Source organism: Geospiza fortis, unplaced genomic scaffold, assembly GCF_000277835.1.
Source record: "Geospiza fortis unplaced genomic scaffold, GeoFor_1.0 scaffold44, whole genome shotgun sequence".
Lineage (NCBI taxonomy): Eukaryota > Metazoa > Chordata > Aves > Passeriformes > Thraupidae > Geospiza > Geospiza fortis.
In genome coordinates this window covers 1456492-1474500 of record NW_005054404.1, presented here as the reverse complement: position 1 = coordinate 1474500, position 18009 = coordinate 1456492, and the positions used below count along the sequence as shown (strand labels likewise).

General features: G+C 33.9%; 1 protein-coding gene across 2 annotated transcripts in view; it reads right to left on the bottom strand.

Annotated features, from left to right (window-relative positions):
* Window positions 1–1297: 1297 nt before the first annotated feature.
* The window catches only part of CEP120 (centrosomal protein 120), a 37898-nt gene continuing 21186 nt past the window's right edge, over window positions 1298–18009 (bottom strand). Inside the window, exons 18-21 of one of the 2 annotated variants that reach the window (XM_005426187.3) lie at window positions 14827–14949; window positions 13301–13399; window positions 4327–4472; window positions 1298–3651 (exon numbers count right to left, since the gene is read on the bottom strand). In XM_005426187.3, coding sequence (XP_005426244.2) covers window positions 3411–3651; window positions 4327–4472; window positions 13301–13399; window positions 14827–14949 — 609 coding nt within the window. In that variant the 3' untranslated portion in view covers window positions 1298–3410. Of the gene's footprint in view, window positions 3652–4326; window positions 4473–13070; window positions 13206–13300; window positions 13400–14826; window positions 14950–18009 lie in introns of those variants that run through there. The other variant, XM_031061240.1, reaches the window with a different exon arrangement.

Genomic DNA, 18009 nt, shown 5'->3' with positions numbered 1-18009 from the left:
CTATACACTAAAATAATTCAGATTCAAAGCAAAACTGCACTATTTCTAAATAATTGGACATATAAGCATTCCACTGCTTTAATATGCAAATAAGAATTTAGACCAAATTTTTCTGTGAAACAATCTAACAATTATCAGGGGAAAAAGGTCTATTTGTTTGTAAGATTTCCCAACTTAGCAAATGCTCCATATCAATCAAACACTAGATCCAGGTTTCCAGCCCTACATTTAAACCTGTAGTAAGTAATTTGAGGCAGCAGCAAGTCCTCACCCCTGGAAGAAAAATAACCACATAAAGACACAGGGAGGGATTATCTGCCTGAAGATCATAATGAAAAAACAACAGTGCTTCTAAATGCCCTAATTTCAAAGTGGATCAGTGCTTTTGCTAGACTAGACTGTACAAGTACAGGAGATAATCAAAGTTTCCTTATGCAAAGTGAACTGCAAGTTCTGGGTCCAAATCCTAAGGCAGATGAAGCTGGAACTGATTTGACACAGAACAGACACCCCTGCCATCTGGGTTCACAGAACCAGATGGCAGCAAGGGTACTAGGTTTGAAATAATTCCATCAGCTTCCCTAGTGAAACCTGGGTGCAATAAAATCAATAGCACTTTGACAGAATTCCAGGAGGGTCTAGCAGTTGGTCCTCTTCCCCCCACATTTTCTCTGGCTATGGAACCAGGACTGAACCTGTAAACACAAATCTCACTTCCAGCAGCCTTTATTTATTGGGTAAATTAAAATGGGCTTCTTATTCCATGCATGTGTTTGAAACAGCATGTCTCATAAAATGAAGAGAGATTAAGATACAAATTTTGAGACATTTCTGATTAAAAAAATGGTATTTGGTCTTTCCACTGAGAAACTCTAAGCTCCAAAATGGCTTTGAGGTAACAAAAAGGCAAATGGAACTCAACATAATTTTCTTTGAAAGACAGTAATATTGAGCTCATGTCTGGTATACATATCTACTACAAACATATATTTTGCTTCTGGACTAGTTCAGACTGAAGCAGAGACAAATTGTGCTGGAAAAATTTAAATTAAAACATGCAGCTTAGATTATCCATAATTTCCTCATTCTAATACAAACAATGAACACTAAGAGTAATGATTATGAAACAAAACATATTTTATGTAAGTTGTTTTAATAATCACAAAATTTATGCTTTGCACCTTGTAAGCTGTGACCTTTCAAGTGGCTAAATGGACCCAAAATAGCTTAAATGATGAAGTTTATAAACATTTTTAAAAACAAGCATTCCATGTTTCATCTTACTCAGTACTTTGATTTGCAAGAAAGAAAACTCAAGTTTCTTTTTAAAACATACAGTAACATGATTGTAATTTTTGACACGCCACAGAAGAGACTCAATTAAAAAATTAATTATTAAAAAAACCAAGAAGTGATAATTAACTTCCATTAACAAGTTTATTATTTTATAGATTCAAACACTAAAGACTGTCATATGACTGGAAATAGTAAACAAAATTTGCTCAAATCCATAGTTAAAAAATAAATGCAAAGTCCTTGATATTTATTTGAATTTTCATTTTATTTCATAAAATAATACACCTGAAAAGTCATAAAACACCACTTCAAAAAGAAACCAGTAATGAAAATTTAGTCAACACTGTCTTTGCAATATTTAAGTCTCAGGCACCCTCCAGTGTCTAGAGAAGAAACTACACAAGTGAGCAAGCATTTGAAGAAAAAAAGCCATGAACAAGTTCTCCTGTCAAGATAGAAGCCAACTGCATCATTTATAATAATTGCATATAACCCTGCATCAGTGATATCACACTGTACAATGTAAAAAGTATTGTAAAATTGCATTTCATGGATTTCTATGGGACTTAAGAGGGTGGTATTTTCTTTGCTAGTGGAGAGGCATCTCCAAGCACACTACTTAGAAAAATACATCTACAAAAGCATTTACTACAAAGTCTGGTATTGATAAGTATTCAAGTATTCCTCAGGGAATATGATCTCAAAGTTTATACAGCTTGTTTATAACTTTTCTAAGGAGTCTAAATGAATAGTTTATTTAGCAGGACGTACACTCATGGTAAGGAGGAGGACAAACAATGCACGGAGAGCTAAAGTCACATACAAATACCCCTCCTCCCATTTTATAATTAATGCCACACAAACCAGGAAGGTCTCATGTATACAAGCCTCTCCATGAAAGTTCACTGATTTTATGCAAAAAATCCAAACCACTATTTTTTCCATTGGTATCTTTGTTCATTCTAAAAGTAATAAATCATAAGATGATTTTTGTACTTGACATTCAAACAGAAACAGTTGTGACTACAGGACAGAGAAGAATGCTTACTGAATGGACAGTGTTGTAAGTTACTGTTACTAGGTAGATCCACACAAACCTAACAGAAATTGAATGAAAACTGGAAAACAAAAGTTTTTCAATTGTGATTATGGACAAACTAACATTAATTATGGATTTCTCCCTTGCACGCTGTTTGTACTTCTACAATCAAACAAAAACTTTACATACAATTTAAGTGGTAATGAGTTAACATGTTTTGAAACATATTAAGTAACTTGAAAGTGGTTACATCCTGATTAAAGAAAACATCTTAACTTAGAGAAGATCTTGTTTTATGTTTGTGTTCAGAATTATGGCTTCAGGTATCTTTCCTCATTAGGGATTGATGTAAGAATGCATGTATACTTCTGAATAAGGTCTTCACCCTCCTGGGTGTAGCCTTACCAGGACATGTGCAAAGCTGCTAGGGCAACCCTGTGCAATCAGGCTCGTTAATGACTGATTTGGCTTCAGTTTCATAAGGTTTGATTTTTCCCCCTCAACTCAAAATCTTGTCTCTTATTTATTACGTAACTTAGTTATGTTAGCTCCAGTCAGAGAAGCAAAAGTTAGTTTTTTACTAAATGACAAATAATAAACACTGGGTCAGTGCTTTAGTTCAGTTCAGAATTAAGAGTTTCGTCAGAGAAAACAGCTGATGTCATTTTGCCCTAGTATAGCTGAAGAGATATTTTTAAAAATTGAACAAAATCATAACAACATTGACTAAAAACCTCTTAGAATCAATATTAAAAATATTACAAATAAACCTAGTCTGGGTGATACAAAAAGAGGTAGGAAACATTTAAGAAGAGGGTACACAAGATAAATATATTTACACACACACAATTATATATATACATATGAGTATAAAAACATTAACAAACAGTCACTGCCCCCATAAAACTTACAACTGTGCTTAACTTGACATGTTGCAAGTATTTACATTGACTCCAAAGAGAGCTGACCATAATGTGCAAACAAAGCATGATGTTACGTATTTCCCAAAGTACTATAGGCTTATAAAAGTCACCCTATTCAGATTTTGGCTCTTTCTAAAACTTTTTGCATGCTTTTAAATAGTGATGTTCCTTTTCGCAATAGCTTCTCTGATTTGACGATCAAGTTCACTTACGATATGGTCTTCATGATTATAGACTCCTGTTCTCAGCAGGGTATCCCTCTCCTCTATCAGACGAGAGAGGTAATCATCTGTATTCTCATTTATTTTTCTACAATGAAGACTATCCACTCTACCAGCAGAATTATCTCTAGCATCCTGCAATTTCTTTCTCTCCTCTTCTTGCTGTTTTAGCCTGATGTAGATAAAATAGAAATAATTAGAGAATATTAATCCTTACTTTGATTATCTTTGTATTTAGTCTTTAGTTTATCTACTGAAATACAAAGTAAAATAAAGAAATCTGTGAAAGGTAAAAAAAATATTCTGTCTCTGGGGAAAACAACTACAACTAAAAAGAAATGTAAAACTTAAAAATTAACAAAACCTTTTGTATGTGCATATGTAACTATATTGCTATCAAGGCTTCTGCTTGGTAATGTAAACTGTACTCAGAAGTGTCCAACATACAAAACTAGTGCAGACAACTTTTGGAGGACAACATTAGATAAACTAAAAATTTTAATGTATTCAAAATCAGAATAAAATATGACTTGTTCTTTTCTTAACACAGCAGCTATGCTTAGAACTGATGATTTAAAATAGACAAAAAGCTTGGTGCTGTACATCTGTGACCTTAACAAAAAATAAACCACATTGTGTTAAACATGGATTTTTCTACACTGCTGTACTGTTGCATTTTACAAACATGCAATCTTTACCTAAGGGACACTAAACCATATTCTTTCACTGAACTGACAGCAAATTATAATCTTGATTTAACTGAATCTTCTCCTGTTTTGAGGCTCACAGCAAGAAAATAGAAGAAAAGGCAACAGTTGGGGAGGAATCTTATAAATACTTTTTATACCTGTTAAGTTCATTTCTGATATCCTCCAGCTCTTGCCGGTCTGTTTTCCCCAGCTCTTTTTCTTCTGCTGCCAAATAGCGCAACCTCATGTGCTCGAGCTCTTGTTGCTGCTTTTTAAGGTGAGCCATTGCATTTTCTTGTTCACGCTGAGTGGGAAAGGGTGAAGACATAACTCAGTTGACTACATGATTACATGTAAAAGTGCTAATTATAGCAACAGAGCAGCACTTTAGTAATGAAGTCATGACAATTACATCTCCAGGAGTATTAGAAATGTAGGAGTTAACACAATGTCTTAGCTAGTGATATCTATCATGCAGTAAGATCACTGACTATCTTCATCACAGTAAACCTGTCCAGGTTGGATCAACTGCAACCCAGAGATATCTTCCCATTAACAAAATAGCAAAATTATTAACAAATGCTCTTACTAACTCAAGCTTAAGTTGGTAGACATAAAACTTTCACTTCTGGAACTGCTCAAGCTACTGAGATTTATTCCTTCACTACACGGTATATGAAACTTTTTCAGAAAACAAAAGCTAAATAGCTGCAGGAAACTTCCATCATCAGCCCCATAGTGACTAGTATCAAAGCTTTAAGAAGTGCTTTCAAAATTACAACTTGTGGTTAAAAAATAGGCCTTGGAAAAAAATTTCTGGCAAGGCGTCCTTTTGCAATTGTATACTACTATGCAAAATGTTAGGTAACTCATTTTGTGGTTTTAATAAAATCAGTCTAGCCATTCTAAAAGTTTGCTTGGCTCTAATTTTTAAGCTCTATACAGATACCAAAAAAACGAAGGCTTGAATCCACTTCATGACACTAAAGTGATTTAGTAAACATGGTCCTCTCTTCACTAATTTTTCTCCCTGTCATTTTCCATATGACCTTGTGCACTAACTGTGTAGTCACTCTTACACCCAGAATAAGACACCTCGGGTAGTTACAAAATAAGACAGGAGTTACACAAACATCCTGGATCTAGGCATATTGTGAAGTGCAAGTTTATCTTTGCAATTCTGACATTGCTTTCATCTGGAGTGTTTGATTATTAATACAATCTGTATTATATTTATTATGCAGGTTAAAAAAAAGGTAATTTCTTTGCTTGATATGTGTAAGCATATTATTTACACAGTCAACCTCATATTATTTGAAAGATTTTAATAAGGTAGTTTCCTGAATTCCAGCTGCCAGCATATTAAACACTCTCTGTTGATGATCAATAGTGGGCAAGAAAATCTGAATTTCAAAAGGAATTGGTATTAAAAAAGACTTCAACTGTTAATGTGAATAGACAACACAACAGAGAAGTACTCAACAAGAAATCAACCCTAAAGACTCTAAAAACTTTGTTTTTATACTAAATTCAATACACCAACCAGCCAAATGAAATGTTAAAACTTCAGTGAGACAGGTTATAAATCTTGAAGAACATCTTGCTAAAGAGATACATACATACTACCAGAAGCAGGAATTCTGCCAGAGTCTGCAGCTGATAGATGACTGAAGCATAGAAAAAGCACTTGGTGAAGATAAGGCCATAGTCCTGCCTTCTCCATCAAGAATTCACTGCAGAAGGATATTCCCATGTGTGAGAGATCCTTTTTTATGCGGGAAAGGGTTGAAGAATGCTGTAATAAAACCTATTCTGCTTTGGTCTGAGAATAATCTACACATACAAACAGTATATGTATGCATTTGTAGATTAAACAAGGTACTTGAAACAGGTTACTACAGTCTGCTGATATTTAGAATTCTCAAGAGTTATAAGGAAAGCCAAACAAAAAATTGTGACACTGACTGGACGTTAGTCTTAAACCAACACTGGTGTTTACATCACGGGAATAACGATTTTTCCATTTTTTATTTTATTCTTTATTTAAATAGAGGCCTTAGAAATACCCAAGAAGGACCAGCAGAACTTAACTTCCATAGTAGCCAAACTGGTTGAAACCATAACTAAACCCAAACCTAACACATCATAGGGGTACACCAGGAAGAATTAATCTAGCTTTTATAGAAAAGTCACTCTTCCCACCAGTCTTAAAAAACCCAACCAAACACCACACCAAAGAAACCTCCTACCAAACACACAACTAAGCAACCACAGCAAAAAGCCCTCTCAGCTGACTCAGGGTTTAGAACACCAGAGAAAGGATAGCAATTGATCATCTCCACAACAGCAAAAAGGGCAAAGTGGAATTCCACAAGCATCTACCCTTCAACATATTCCTGAATGAAGAAATCACTATGGAAGTTTGCTTCTGTTACAATGTAATTCAGCAGAGAAAAAGTAGATGCGTAAAGAGTGGGATACTATGGGGACAAAAATGAAAAGGAAACAGTTTGAAGAGGAAATAGATAAATAAAGAATACATTCACTTATGTCCATTAATGACAATAGCATGAATGCACCTGCTGGCTCACAATGTACTTAACTGACTGACTGAGGGCTGCTGGAGGCTATTCAGATATCCAAGCTGCATTTCTAGATCTTGTGCACCTACTGCTGACCTCTGTATGGACCAGACTGATATTTCACATAATTTCAACTAGTTGGGTCTTTCTCACCCAAAGAAAAGTATGGCTGAAACTCAAAACTAGGTATGTTTCAAACTAGAGACATAATTCAAGTTATTAAAAGAATGGAAGCTAATCACTTAAGCAATATGCTTGAGCACACAAGGAGCTTCTTGACCACAGAAAGTTTTGAAAGAAGATATTTATGCTTGGAAAAAAACAACCCCTACATATAAAGCAGTACTGTAGAAGTATTTTATGCAAGAGGCAGAGAGTGGGTTAATACTCCAAGTCTGTAAAATTAGTGTATCTCAATAATTCTGTCAGAAAGTTAATTTTGAAGGTACATTGTGCAAAAATTGACCAAAAACTAAATACTAGAAAACTGATGCAAAACAGAGTAGCACTTGTTACTAGGACAGCAATGCTTTCACATAAACACAAACAATCACATAGCTGTGACTACACTGAGTAGAAGCCTTCTAATCCAGTCCTTCAGTTTGAGAAGTATATTACTCTGATCTATGAAGGAAAATTTTGAAAGTACTCTTCCACCTGCACTGCAGAAGGAAAGCATAACTGAAGCAGCCTGTGGGACCACAGGTTTCATGACATACTGATGTGTTACTATTTGAGGCAGGGAAGTTCAATGATCCATACATTTTTGCTGCCCAGCAACATGCTCACAATGGCAACCTGAGAGCAAAAAAGGCATTTTAGACTAGCTTAAAGAAGTGGTATATAGACAAAGTACATGTTCTTAATGTTAATAGAACAATGTCTATTTTAAACTGTATCTATCAGACCACAAAGAGGACACACTACTCCCAATGCTTTCATATTCATTAGATCACTATTTATATTGGTCCTTTATGCCCTCACTGAACGAATTCATTTGAGAACCGTAACTTTTAAATAAATATCTTTAATAATGTTTAATTAAACCAAGAAAGAGACAACAGAGAATGATGAAGAAGGCAAGGAGAGAGGAAGGAAAAGGGAGCCTTTTCTGCAGAATCCTTTGTTCAGTTCCTGTTCCTTTTGATATTTTTCTCCGGAGAAAAATTCTATCAAAAAACCCAACAAACACAAAATCAACCAAAACCAGTGCCACTAGTGAGCATACTCTCTGTTAGGGACAACAGTCCTAGATTTGCAGGGAAGCAAGATTAAACATAGTGTGTGCTAAATTCTTGTTTACTCAATAAAGGAGAGAAACACTTTTATCAGTACATTTTGTCTCCAAGCTAATGTTGGGTAGGAATTCCTTTCAGATAAATGTGATTTGATATCTAATTTGATTACTAATGAAATTATGATGTAAACATGGCAAATATTTGGCACTTACTTATTTGGGGTGTAAAGGGAAAAAGTCCAGATTAACTGAAGTCCCTGAAAGTCAAGAATTTTAGAGGTGTGCCATGTTATGGCCCTGAAAAGCAATATTTAAGCACAATCATATTAAATTAAAAAATAAAAATCAACATTTGCTGAAGCAAGATTTTCTTACCATTCAGTTCATGACAGTCCAGCTTGGAAAACAGACAAGTGAGAAGGGATTCTTTCATGATTGATCCTGTGTGTAATTTACATTACACACTTCATATTCTGTGCTTTTCAAATGTCTTTCCCAACATTAGTCTTTGACTCCTTTAAAAAGTCTGTCATAACAATTTGTAGGGTGCATAACAGAAAACTTGTTCTATGTATACCATTCATAGCGGAGCACGAGAAGCCCATTTCCTAATAATCCATCAATACAAGAAGATGGCAAAGGATTTACAACACTTTGATAAGAAGGGAGGCTAGCTCACTTTAAATTAATTTATATACAATTTTGTTATGATCTGTTGAGGGACCATGAAAAGACTGTATTTTGTTATAGTGAGAGAGAAAGAAGGATATTTTACTCATATCAGTGATGAAACTGGTGTCACTTTATCAGACACTCAGGTATTAAATCCACTTTTTCCATGACAATGTAAAAATCCACTGAGCAACAACCACTCTTCTTTTTTAAACAGGGAAGGACCAGAGCTCTACTGTATAGCAGGACTTGAAATGTAGCAGAATTTATTGTGAGATGTTTCAAAGTAAAAATTCAATTAATAAGACACTTTGCACAATTACTTTATGCATAAAATTAAGTCCAACATTTCTAAATCCCTCTCTTGAAACAACAATCTTCATTTTATTCTGTGTATACTGAAAAATTGAGTTATAGTTGAATACTTGGTATTCTTCAAGTGTACTTCAGAGCACACAAGTTTAAACATACATGCTGCATGCTGAAAACTCTCAGTCAAGACTTTCTGGCTAACTTTCCAAACTTTACTCCTATAATATATCCTAAAATAAGGAATATTTCAGATTTATTCCCAACTGCTTATTCTATACAGTCAGGCTATTTCAAATCTCAATAAGTACTACTATTTTTGTTCCTAACCTTTTGTATTTTTAAATTGTACCTAAGGGAACATTCCAGAATCATCAGCTGCTGGACTAAAGGCAACTTTGTGAACAGAATATAAAACCCACCAGAAACTCAGAACACTTGCAAATATATTGTACTTGCACCATCACCCAATCATCAGCCACTATCCCACAGTAAGGCAGCAAGAGATTAATCAAGAATATCATATGCAAGAACACCAAGAATTATCTCTGCAATATGTATTAGTTGGTGCAGACACCTTCTCCTGCACTACTTTCTCAGCACTTCTAATACTCCTACTCCTCTTGCTCCTTTTCCTTCAGCCCCTCATCCACCTCCTTAAATAATACTCATCGACAATATTCCTTATTAATTTCACATTTTTCCATTCTCCTCCACAAACAAAATAAATCCATAACAAACAACTCTGCATTCTAGTTATCAGATAACATACTTCAAGGTTTTACTAATTTTATTCACTGGTTTTCGTCTCTAATGTAGTGCTTGAGGAATGCAATACTGTTTTAGAAGCTTGTATGGTGGAAATCTCAATCACGTTTTGAAACTTATGATACTATAGAAATATCAGCATTTAACAAAAATTAACCGGTAATAAAAAAACATCAAAATCTGAATTATAATCAGATCATTAAAGAATCCCTGTATGCCACCAGGTGCTTTAGTTAAGAGGCTCTTCAATCAAGGAAGCACAATCTTTATTTTGCCATAGCTGCCTATAAATCCAAAAGGGAGATGTAAACATACATACACTAGACTAAACAATGGCTAAATAGCAGCCACTATTCACTCTCCCACTCATACATACCATGCAAGTCTGTGGGAAAAACTTACGATTGAAGCTAAGGAACTCAAGTAAAGTTTTCTGAAAATAACCCAGAGCTGACAAGTCAGTAGGAGGGCCTGGATGGTTTCAAGACACAGTTTTTAACCAAGATTTAGACTTTCAACTGCGGGGTTTTTTTGTGTGCATGTGTGTGCCTTTTTATTTTTTTAACAAAGATTTACATCCTATCCTTGGCTAAATTACTTATAAATTAATCAAATTAATTACTGAGTGGATAAGCAAGATACTGGACAAGACAGAATGAATTGTCAGCCAGCAAATATGGTCTATGCTGTTTTAAACAAATACTTCAGTGCTGGTTCTAATGGGTCTGTAGGACACAAACACATTAGAAAACTTATAAAGATACTTCTTCCAGAACAGTGGATGCATGTACATTTTGAGATTTTGGCTATTTGGAGTAAATCTAACTGAGATAATCAACTTCTGAAAATGACATTTCAATTTTGATTCTTGTCTTGATAAAATGTTTCTTACACCCAGACAGGTACTAAATTTGATAACTAAGTTCTGTGTAAACAGGGATGCAATTTCATGTAAATAGTGATGATTCCTCTGAGAAATAATGTTCACATAAAAAAAAATAAATAGGAAATCTTGTTTGTGTAGTACTTAGGTCACCCAATCACCAAACATTGAAAGAGTTTTTGAAATCTCCAGAAATGTTAACATTTACCTGGGTGCACAGATTATGTAGTTAATTTGATGACATTTTTGTCTCCCTAAAAGTTGAACAGGGCTATAAAAATTGAAGCATTAATACAGACTTTTCCTGAGTAAAAGAGAAAAGTAAGCTGGGTGAAGTCTATTGTCACTCAATTTTACAAACTAATTTAAATTTAACTAACTTCTGTATTTTCTAAGTACAGGTAAATATGATGTATGTGCGCCTTTGTGTACTTCAATAAAACTGGCACTGTGCTTAGCATTCAAAGTCCTACCCACAGAGAAACTTAGATCATATTCTATTAACAGTCCCATACTTTAAGTTATGTGCTGTGTCTCTCATATTCTGCAAAATATAAAACTATCCCAGATGTGTGCTAAGAACTAGTTCCAAAGTAAAAGAAAACTTTTTAATTAAGGAAACATTGACTTTTATGGTTGCAAATCAGAAGAGCATTTTACTAAATGCTTAGCCTGTAGATTATGCTTCTTTAATTCACAAATTGACTGCACCAGGTCACCTTTAAGTAATGGAAATCTCTGTTTAAACATTTTTTTGGCAATGGGCACAAAGCATTAGATCTCATTTCCAAGACTTACCAGCTGGGTTTTGTCATTAACATTTATTAACAATCTAAGATACGGCTTTCAGCGTCTAATCCTCACTACACAAATGTTTTGTGTAGTTCTCTAGAGAGCTTTGGTGTGACAAATTACTGGCACAGATTACAGCCCTGTGGCTATTCACCAGAGGCAACACAAAATTAACATGGTACTAATCCAATTCAAACAAGAAATTGGTCAGACTATGCACAATTGCACAAATCATCTGAACTAAAGCAAATCTAGAATTCCTTAAGCTACAGTTTCCAAATTTATATTTAAAACACAGTAAGTTTTTTTATCAGATTTGCTTCAACTTTTATTTGGCTCTTTAAAGTCACTTAGTCTATTGATAAAGGTTTTAAGTACAGATGAAGCACAGGAGTATAAAAACCACAAGAAACTGCATTGAAAGGGTTTGTTCTGTTGTAGAAATTTTAGGTAGCATAATCCACTGCACATGCCAACTTATTTCATGGTTCAGACTTTCCGCAAGAGGTTCAGTTGAAACCATCAACACATATTAATGAATTCAGTTCACCAGGTCTTTGGTGATGAAATTTGTAACAAAAACCTGATAATGATATACATTAGTGTTAGTGTGGCAAGTGACAATCTTGGCTTTTAATCTATGGGAGATTTTAAAACATGGCAAGAAAAAATAGGCTCGGTATTTCATGACTGCTGAAGAAATCTTTATCAGAGGAATAAGATTTATATTCCTCCTATCACCTTCTCAAGCATAGATGTTTCACAAATTGTAGAAGACTCCTTTTATCCCTCGGCAAAAAAGGTACAATTTGAAGGCTGCAAATGAAGGTTAGTTTTGACTTACTAACTAAAAATCATTGCGGTGTGCATTGACTCTCTTCAAACATAAATACAGACTAAAGAAGCACTATAAACTAGAAGAACACGGGCTTAACTTCTTATTCTCCAAAACCTGAATATTCTATCAGTAGAAATGAAGCAGGCACCATAATCTTTAAGAAAACCCAACACTGTTCCTCAAGCTGGAAGTAGGTGTGAACACAGGCAATAAAAACCTTTTACTAAATATGAATACTGAAGGTCTGTGCTCACGTCAAGGTTCATGAATCAATTGGGATTAATGATCTACTAATTTGTTTGTCAGGGCCAATGGAAGTGCTAGCCATTCTTAAGCACATCGTTTAGCTAATGTTTACTGGAATTCACGAAAGACTGATGATGACAAAACACAACATATAATACAGATTCAACAAGGATGAAGCTGCTACTACTGCATGTTTAAACAGTAATTTCAAGTCAAAAGTATATAACTGTATCTATATAGATGCCCACAGACACCTAAGAGCTCTGTCAAAACCTAGAAGCAAAATAGCATATTACATTAGTATGAGGTTAGAATTTCTAAAAGCAGAGAAAAATTTCACATCCAGTGTAAGTTAAGTTTTCTTCATTTTATGTATTCATCAAAACTTAAGCCCTTATTTCTAAAAGTGAAGATTTGTTTCTCATCTTTACCCTTCATTCATTATACAAATAAAATACAAAACAGTTATGTAACTGACCGAGATGGTTGGGATTGTGGCAAAATATTTTCCTGGAAGAGCTGATGCAGAATTATTTGGAATTAAACTAAACCTTTTATTTTTCTAATCACGTCTGCTTTTAAACAGTTCAGCCTTCTTTGCAGGTCTGAGCCTTGGTCTTTCCTGAGTTCAAAGTCAAACACAAGCCAGTTTTGCTGTTCTCATTTTTGTTAAAAGCACAGCTGAGAGCTTTACTTCGCAAAAACAAACACTAATAACATGAAAACAGTAGTTAACAGTAATCCCAGCAGCTTCCAACACAACAATAACTTGGTTGTCTCATATGACCAGTGAAAACCTGCATACCTGTTTTAACCTTGCAAGTTCTTTCAAAGCCCTTGTCCACTGTTGTTTGTAGTGAAGCTTTGACTTGGTAGCTGACTCTAACTTTCTTTCAAGTTCAACCTAAAAGCAATTAAAATCATATCAGCTGAAGCAATAAAAGCAGTAACAATCACTGAAAGATGTATATATACAAAGGGTCTGGTTTAAGAAAAGTGTTTATGTAGCATAATATACAACATCATCTAAAGCTGTTATACACTATAACATAAATATTATGGCACAAGAACATTTTCTTGTTTAAAATATAACCTTATTTTTATTGGATGGCCGTCTATACAAAGAAAAAGATTAGTTTTTAGCACTAAATCTGCTGATGTAACCTTAAATTTAAGATTCTTAGATCAGCCATCCCCTCATCCTTTTTTTACTCAAAGTAAGGTTATAAACACTAATTTAATGAAAATGCTGATGGATAAATCTCTCTTAAAAAGGTACATAGATTTTTTTTTTAGTTTGCTGGTGGAAGATATGGCCTACATTATTTTCTCTGAAATACCCATCTGCTCCAGCCATTCTTTAAAATCTCTGTATCTAGTGTGAACCTATGATCTTACCAACTAAATAATCCTCAAAAGTTTCTACCGCTAAAAAAATTCATTTCGTTATCTGTGCAAAAATTTTGTATTCAAAGACAAATGAAAATATTTATAAACACAATTAAAAATTAAGTATTTTTCACATCTCTGAGGAAGTACTTTTTTGAATCTGACAAAAATTATTTTCATTAAACTTGTGAAGATCTTAAAGAACTGGTTTGTTTAGTTCATCTAACAAAAATAGGAAATCTAAAAATATTTAATCTAAGAGCTTAAAAAGTCTGTAGAAACACAAAAATACTTTGTATCAGTTGCTTGCATTATTTGAAGTTATTAAAGCACAGAGCAACATACAGACTGAATACAGACAGGCCATATTAGTGAGTATATTTTGTGCCAAGAAGACTGGCCGATTTTTTTTTCAGCTTATTTCACCAACAGTTTTACTCAAATCTCACAATAACTCTGAGCATTAAATGACCATATCTGTGGCTTTAATTAAATTCTCTACTGTGGAAATATATTGCTTTTAAGCAAATCAACTTATGACAGCGATTCCATTTTATTGATAAGTGACACAACCTCTTTGCAGAAATACTTAATTATGAAAATGCAAATAATGGAAAACCAGTTTGAATTAATCCTCAAGAAAATCATCATCTTTCTTTAGTTTTTTAAACAGAATGTTCAGAGACCCCATCATAAATCATTATTCATATATAGGTTACGTTTTTTTCCTGTGTTAGAGGCTAACATTACTGCTTCCTCTATAGAAATAAGGCCACTGTTGATGTTATTTGTGTCTGAATATTTAAACTCTGAAGAAATTACTGGAAAAAGTAAACCAAAATGGACAAATTAACATTTCATCGCACAGTAGTATTCTACATCCCTTTTATCAGTGAACACACCATTGTGACAATTTTTAAGTAATAGAAAAATCCAACATACCTTTTCTAAAGTGAGAAGATTTATTTCTGATTGTAGCTGGATTTCTGGTTTGCTACTTTGCTGTTCTTTGTATTGCTGGAACTCCTTCTCCAAAGTCTTATGCTTATTTTCTGCTTCAAAAAGCTACAATAAAGAAACCAAAATGCAAGTTAGCAGAAAAGCCCATTCACAGACAAATAATTAGAAGACAGAATTTAAGTTACTTCTTAGTCCTTGGAACAAACATTTTACTGTCAATTATCTGATATAAAACAGACACTGAAAGTTACACATTCATAATTAATGATTTCTTGATGATGGCACACAGCAATGTTTTAATAGCAAGAGTTTTAAGGAGGATCTTTGCTCAGTACTGGAAAGAAAAAAACAAGTCTGTCCTCATAAACATAAGATCAAGATTTATGCGCATTTTTGTTCACATTTCTAAAACAACTTGCAGAAGAAATACAGAAAGCATAATACTAAGATTTACACATCTTTTGAAGAAAGCCAGTGTTATCTACTATATGAAGTTTTATTACTTACTCAATTTCACAGCATAACATTTTTAGGAATGTCTGCGAAAGGAAACGACTAATACTTTGTACAGCCAAATGATTTAGAAGAAAGCCTAAAGTAGAAAGGCTTCAGTGACTAAGGACTTAATAATGAGTACCTCTGCCCTCACAGTATTTCCACAGTTTCAAGAAGATTTTTATAAAGAGAGTGCTTTGCTTTTCACATACAATGGGTAATTTGAAAAATGGTGCCAATACACAATTACTTGCTACAGAGAAAGGAATGAAGTCAAAGGTTTAACAGCATTTTTTATAATATATTAAAAATACTAAGAACTTTTTGTAAGGTTTTCTTCTTCTGTTAAATATTACTCAGCTATAAATACCTTAATACACCTGATGGAACTGAAGTATTCCATACTAGAAAATGATCCCATGCGCTGATCTTGTATTTATGTCCAACTAGATAATGCAAGTATTTCATGAATTCTGTCCCACAGTTTAAATACTGGGTGAAAATGCTTTAGACAACTCATTTCTGTTTCAAAGCTAACAATTTCTACTAGTACAATAATAGTTTAATTCTTTGGATCTTCTAATTGGGTCAGCTTTATTTTTCTCCCAGATTTCTGCTTTTTGCATTTATAATTGTTACAGAATGGACGTAAGAAAGCAAAGATATTTCCTAGGGAGTGATACAAAAACAGAGTTTGCTGTCATTGTTTTTCTCACAGAACTACAATAACCTATTGAACTTGAACAAAAGATACTGCTGTTTAACACCTTTCATTTTTACCTATTTATTTTTAAAACAGACAGAGACATAATGCCAAAGACAATAACTGATTTCTTTTGCTATTAGAAATATCAGCTCTCCCTGGAACTTCAATAACAATGTTTAATTTCTTGTTTTGTTCTGGAAACACTTTCAAAAACTGAATATCTTATGAGACCTCAGAACTGTGGACATGAGGAAACTATAAAAATCCCACAAATAAAGCACAACTTCCTTATTCAGAAAGTAAGTTGTTCCTCAAGGTGAATGCTTCAAGGATCTCCTCTTGTACATAGTGGGGCTTACCTCAAAACAGGTTGAATTCTAGAGATCTTTAGGTGTCTAAGTGTAGAAATTGTGTACTGACAAATCCCTTTAAAAGGTATGGAATAAGACTACTTATTCCAGAATATTCTGTGTTAAAAAACCCAAAACAGTCACACAGACAAAAAACTCCACATCCAAAAAGGTCTTAAAGGAAGAGATTCATCTGGTAGCAACAAACTTTCTGCTTGTGTACATTACAAAGAGCAGGGCCCTAGAGTGAAACTCCAAAGTAAGCAAACAAAATCTCACCCCCAACAAAGCAAAAGAAAAAAGCCTGTCTCATGCACAATATGTGGCAACAAACATCACATATTGAAGCGTAGCAGGAACAGCACAGAGGAAGACAGCCAGGATGCTCCGGTAAAAATGGCCTTACTACAAAACAAGAGAAAACATAGTGGGGCTTGTGTTTGGAAGAGAAACAGTATGACAGCCATCTATGTAATCAGCAACAGTATGTTGCACAGGCACTAAAGGCGCCTTCGTAATTAGTAAGAAATGTGCTTAAAATTAACAAAAAGAAGTTTTTAAATATAAAAGACATAATTAAATTTCAGAACTCACTGCCATAGAATGTTGCAATACTAAATACTTTTTTAAAGGAATCATATGAGATCATGAAGAAAACTTTCATTGGCGGCTACCGAGTTTGAAACTGATTCTGGCAAAGAGTACATATAACCCTTGATGGTATTGCTGCATATACCAAAACTGCATTTTTTTCAGAGTCTCACTTCCTTTTTTTTTAATCCTCTAAATCCAGCCATTGCTGCACCATAATACTGAGCTAAGTGATCTTCGGTCTGACAACTGTATGTCTGTTCTGAATAGGAAAAATAAAGTGATTGTGAATTTATTTTATTTAGATTCTATTTTATTTAGAAAAGGTCTGTTGAAGCTAAAAATGGTCAGTGGGAGCTGAAAGAATGAATAATTAAGAATACTAGCTGGTGGCATTTGGCCACTTGAACAAGAGCTACTGGCAGCTGCCAACAGCACATAAAATGCAAAAGCGATCTGCTTATCACATTGAATAGGACTGCATTCTGCAGTTTCTTCATCTCGATTCAGTGAGTGCTCTGAAGTAGAATACTCAAAATAATTATCTTCAAGGTTAGCAACATTTTTGTATTAGCTACATTTAAAAAAAGTTCACTGTACTGCGGTTAACATATGCTAACAAGTAAAGAAGTATGTTAATAACAGTATTTATTACAGAACTAAAAAGCTCACAAAAATCTATTACAACTCTTCTTCAAACAGTGAAAGCTAATACTGGATTGTCACTATCACATATCAGACACAAAAAACACCAAAGTAAGTAATTAATCTACATAAACAAAATACTTTTCAGAACACTTAAGCATTTGTAAGATTTAATCTACTTAATAACAAATTATGTGTCTAATGCTATAACAGCTAAAAAAAATAAGTACTAACTTTTACAGTTTACTTTAACAGTCAGGAAAAATGTCTAGACTATCCTTGTTGTTAGTGCCAAAGTTAGCTTACAGGACAACAGAACACGGTCTAAATTTTCTGTTTAGAAAGTACTACTCTCAGAATAGAAGACTGCTATAACAA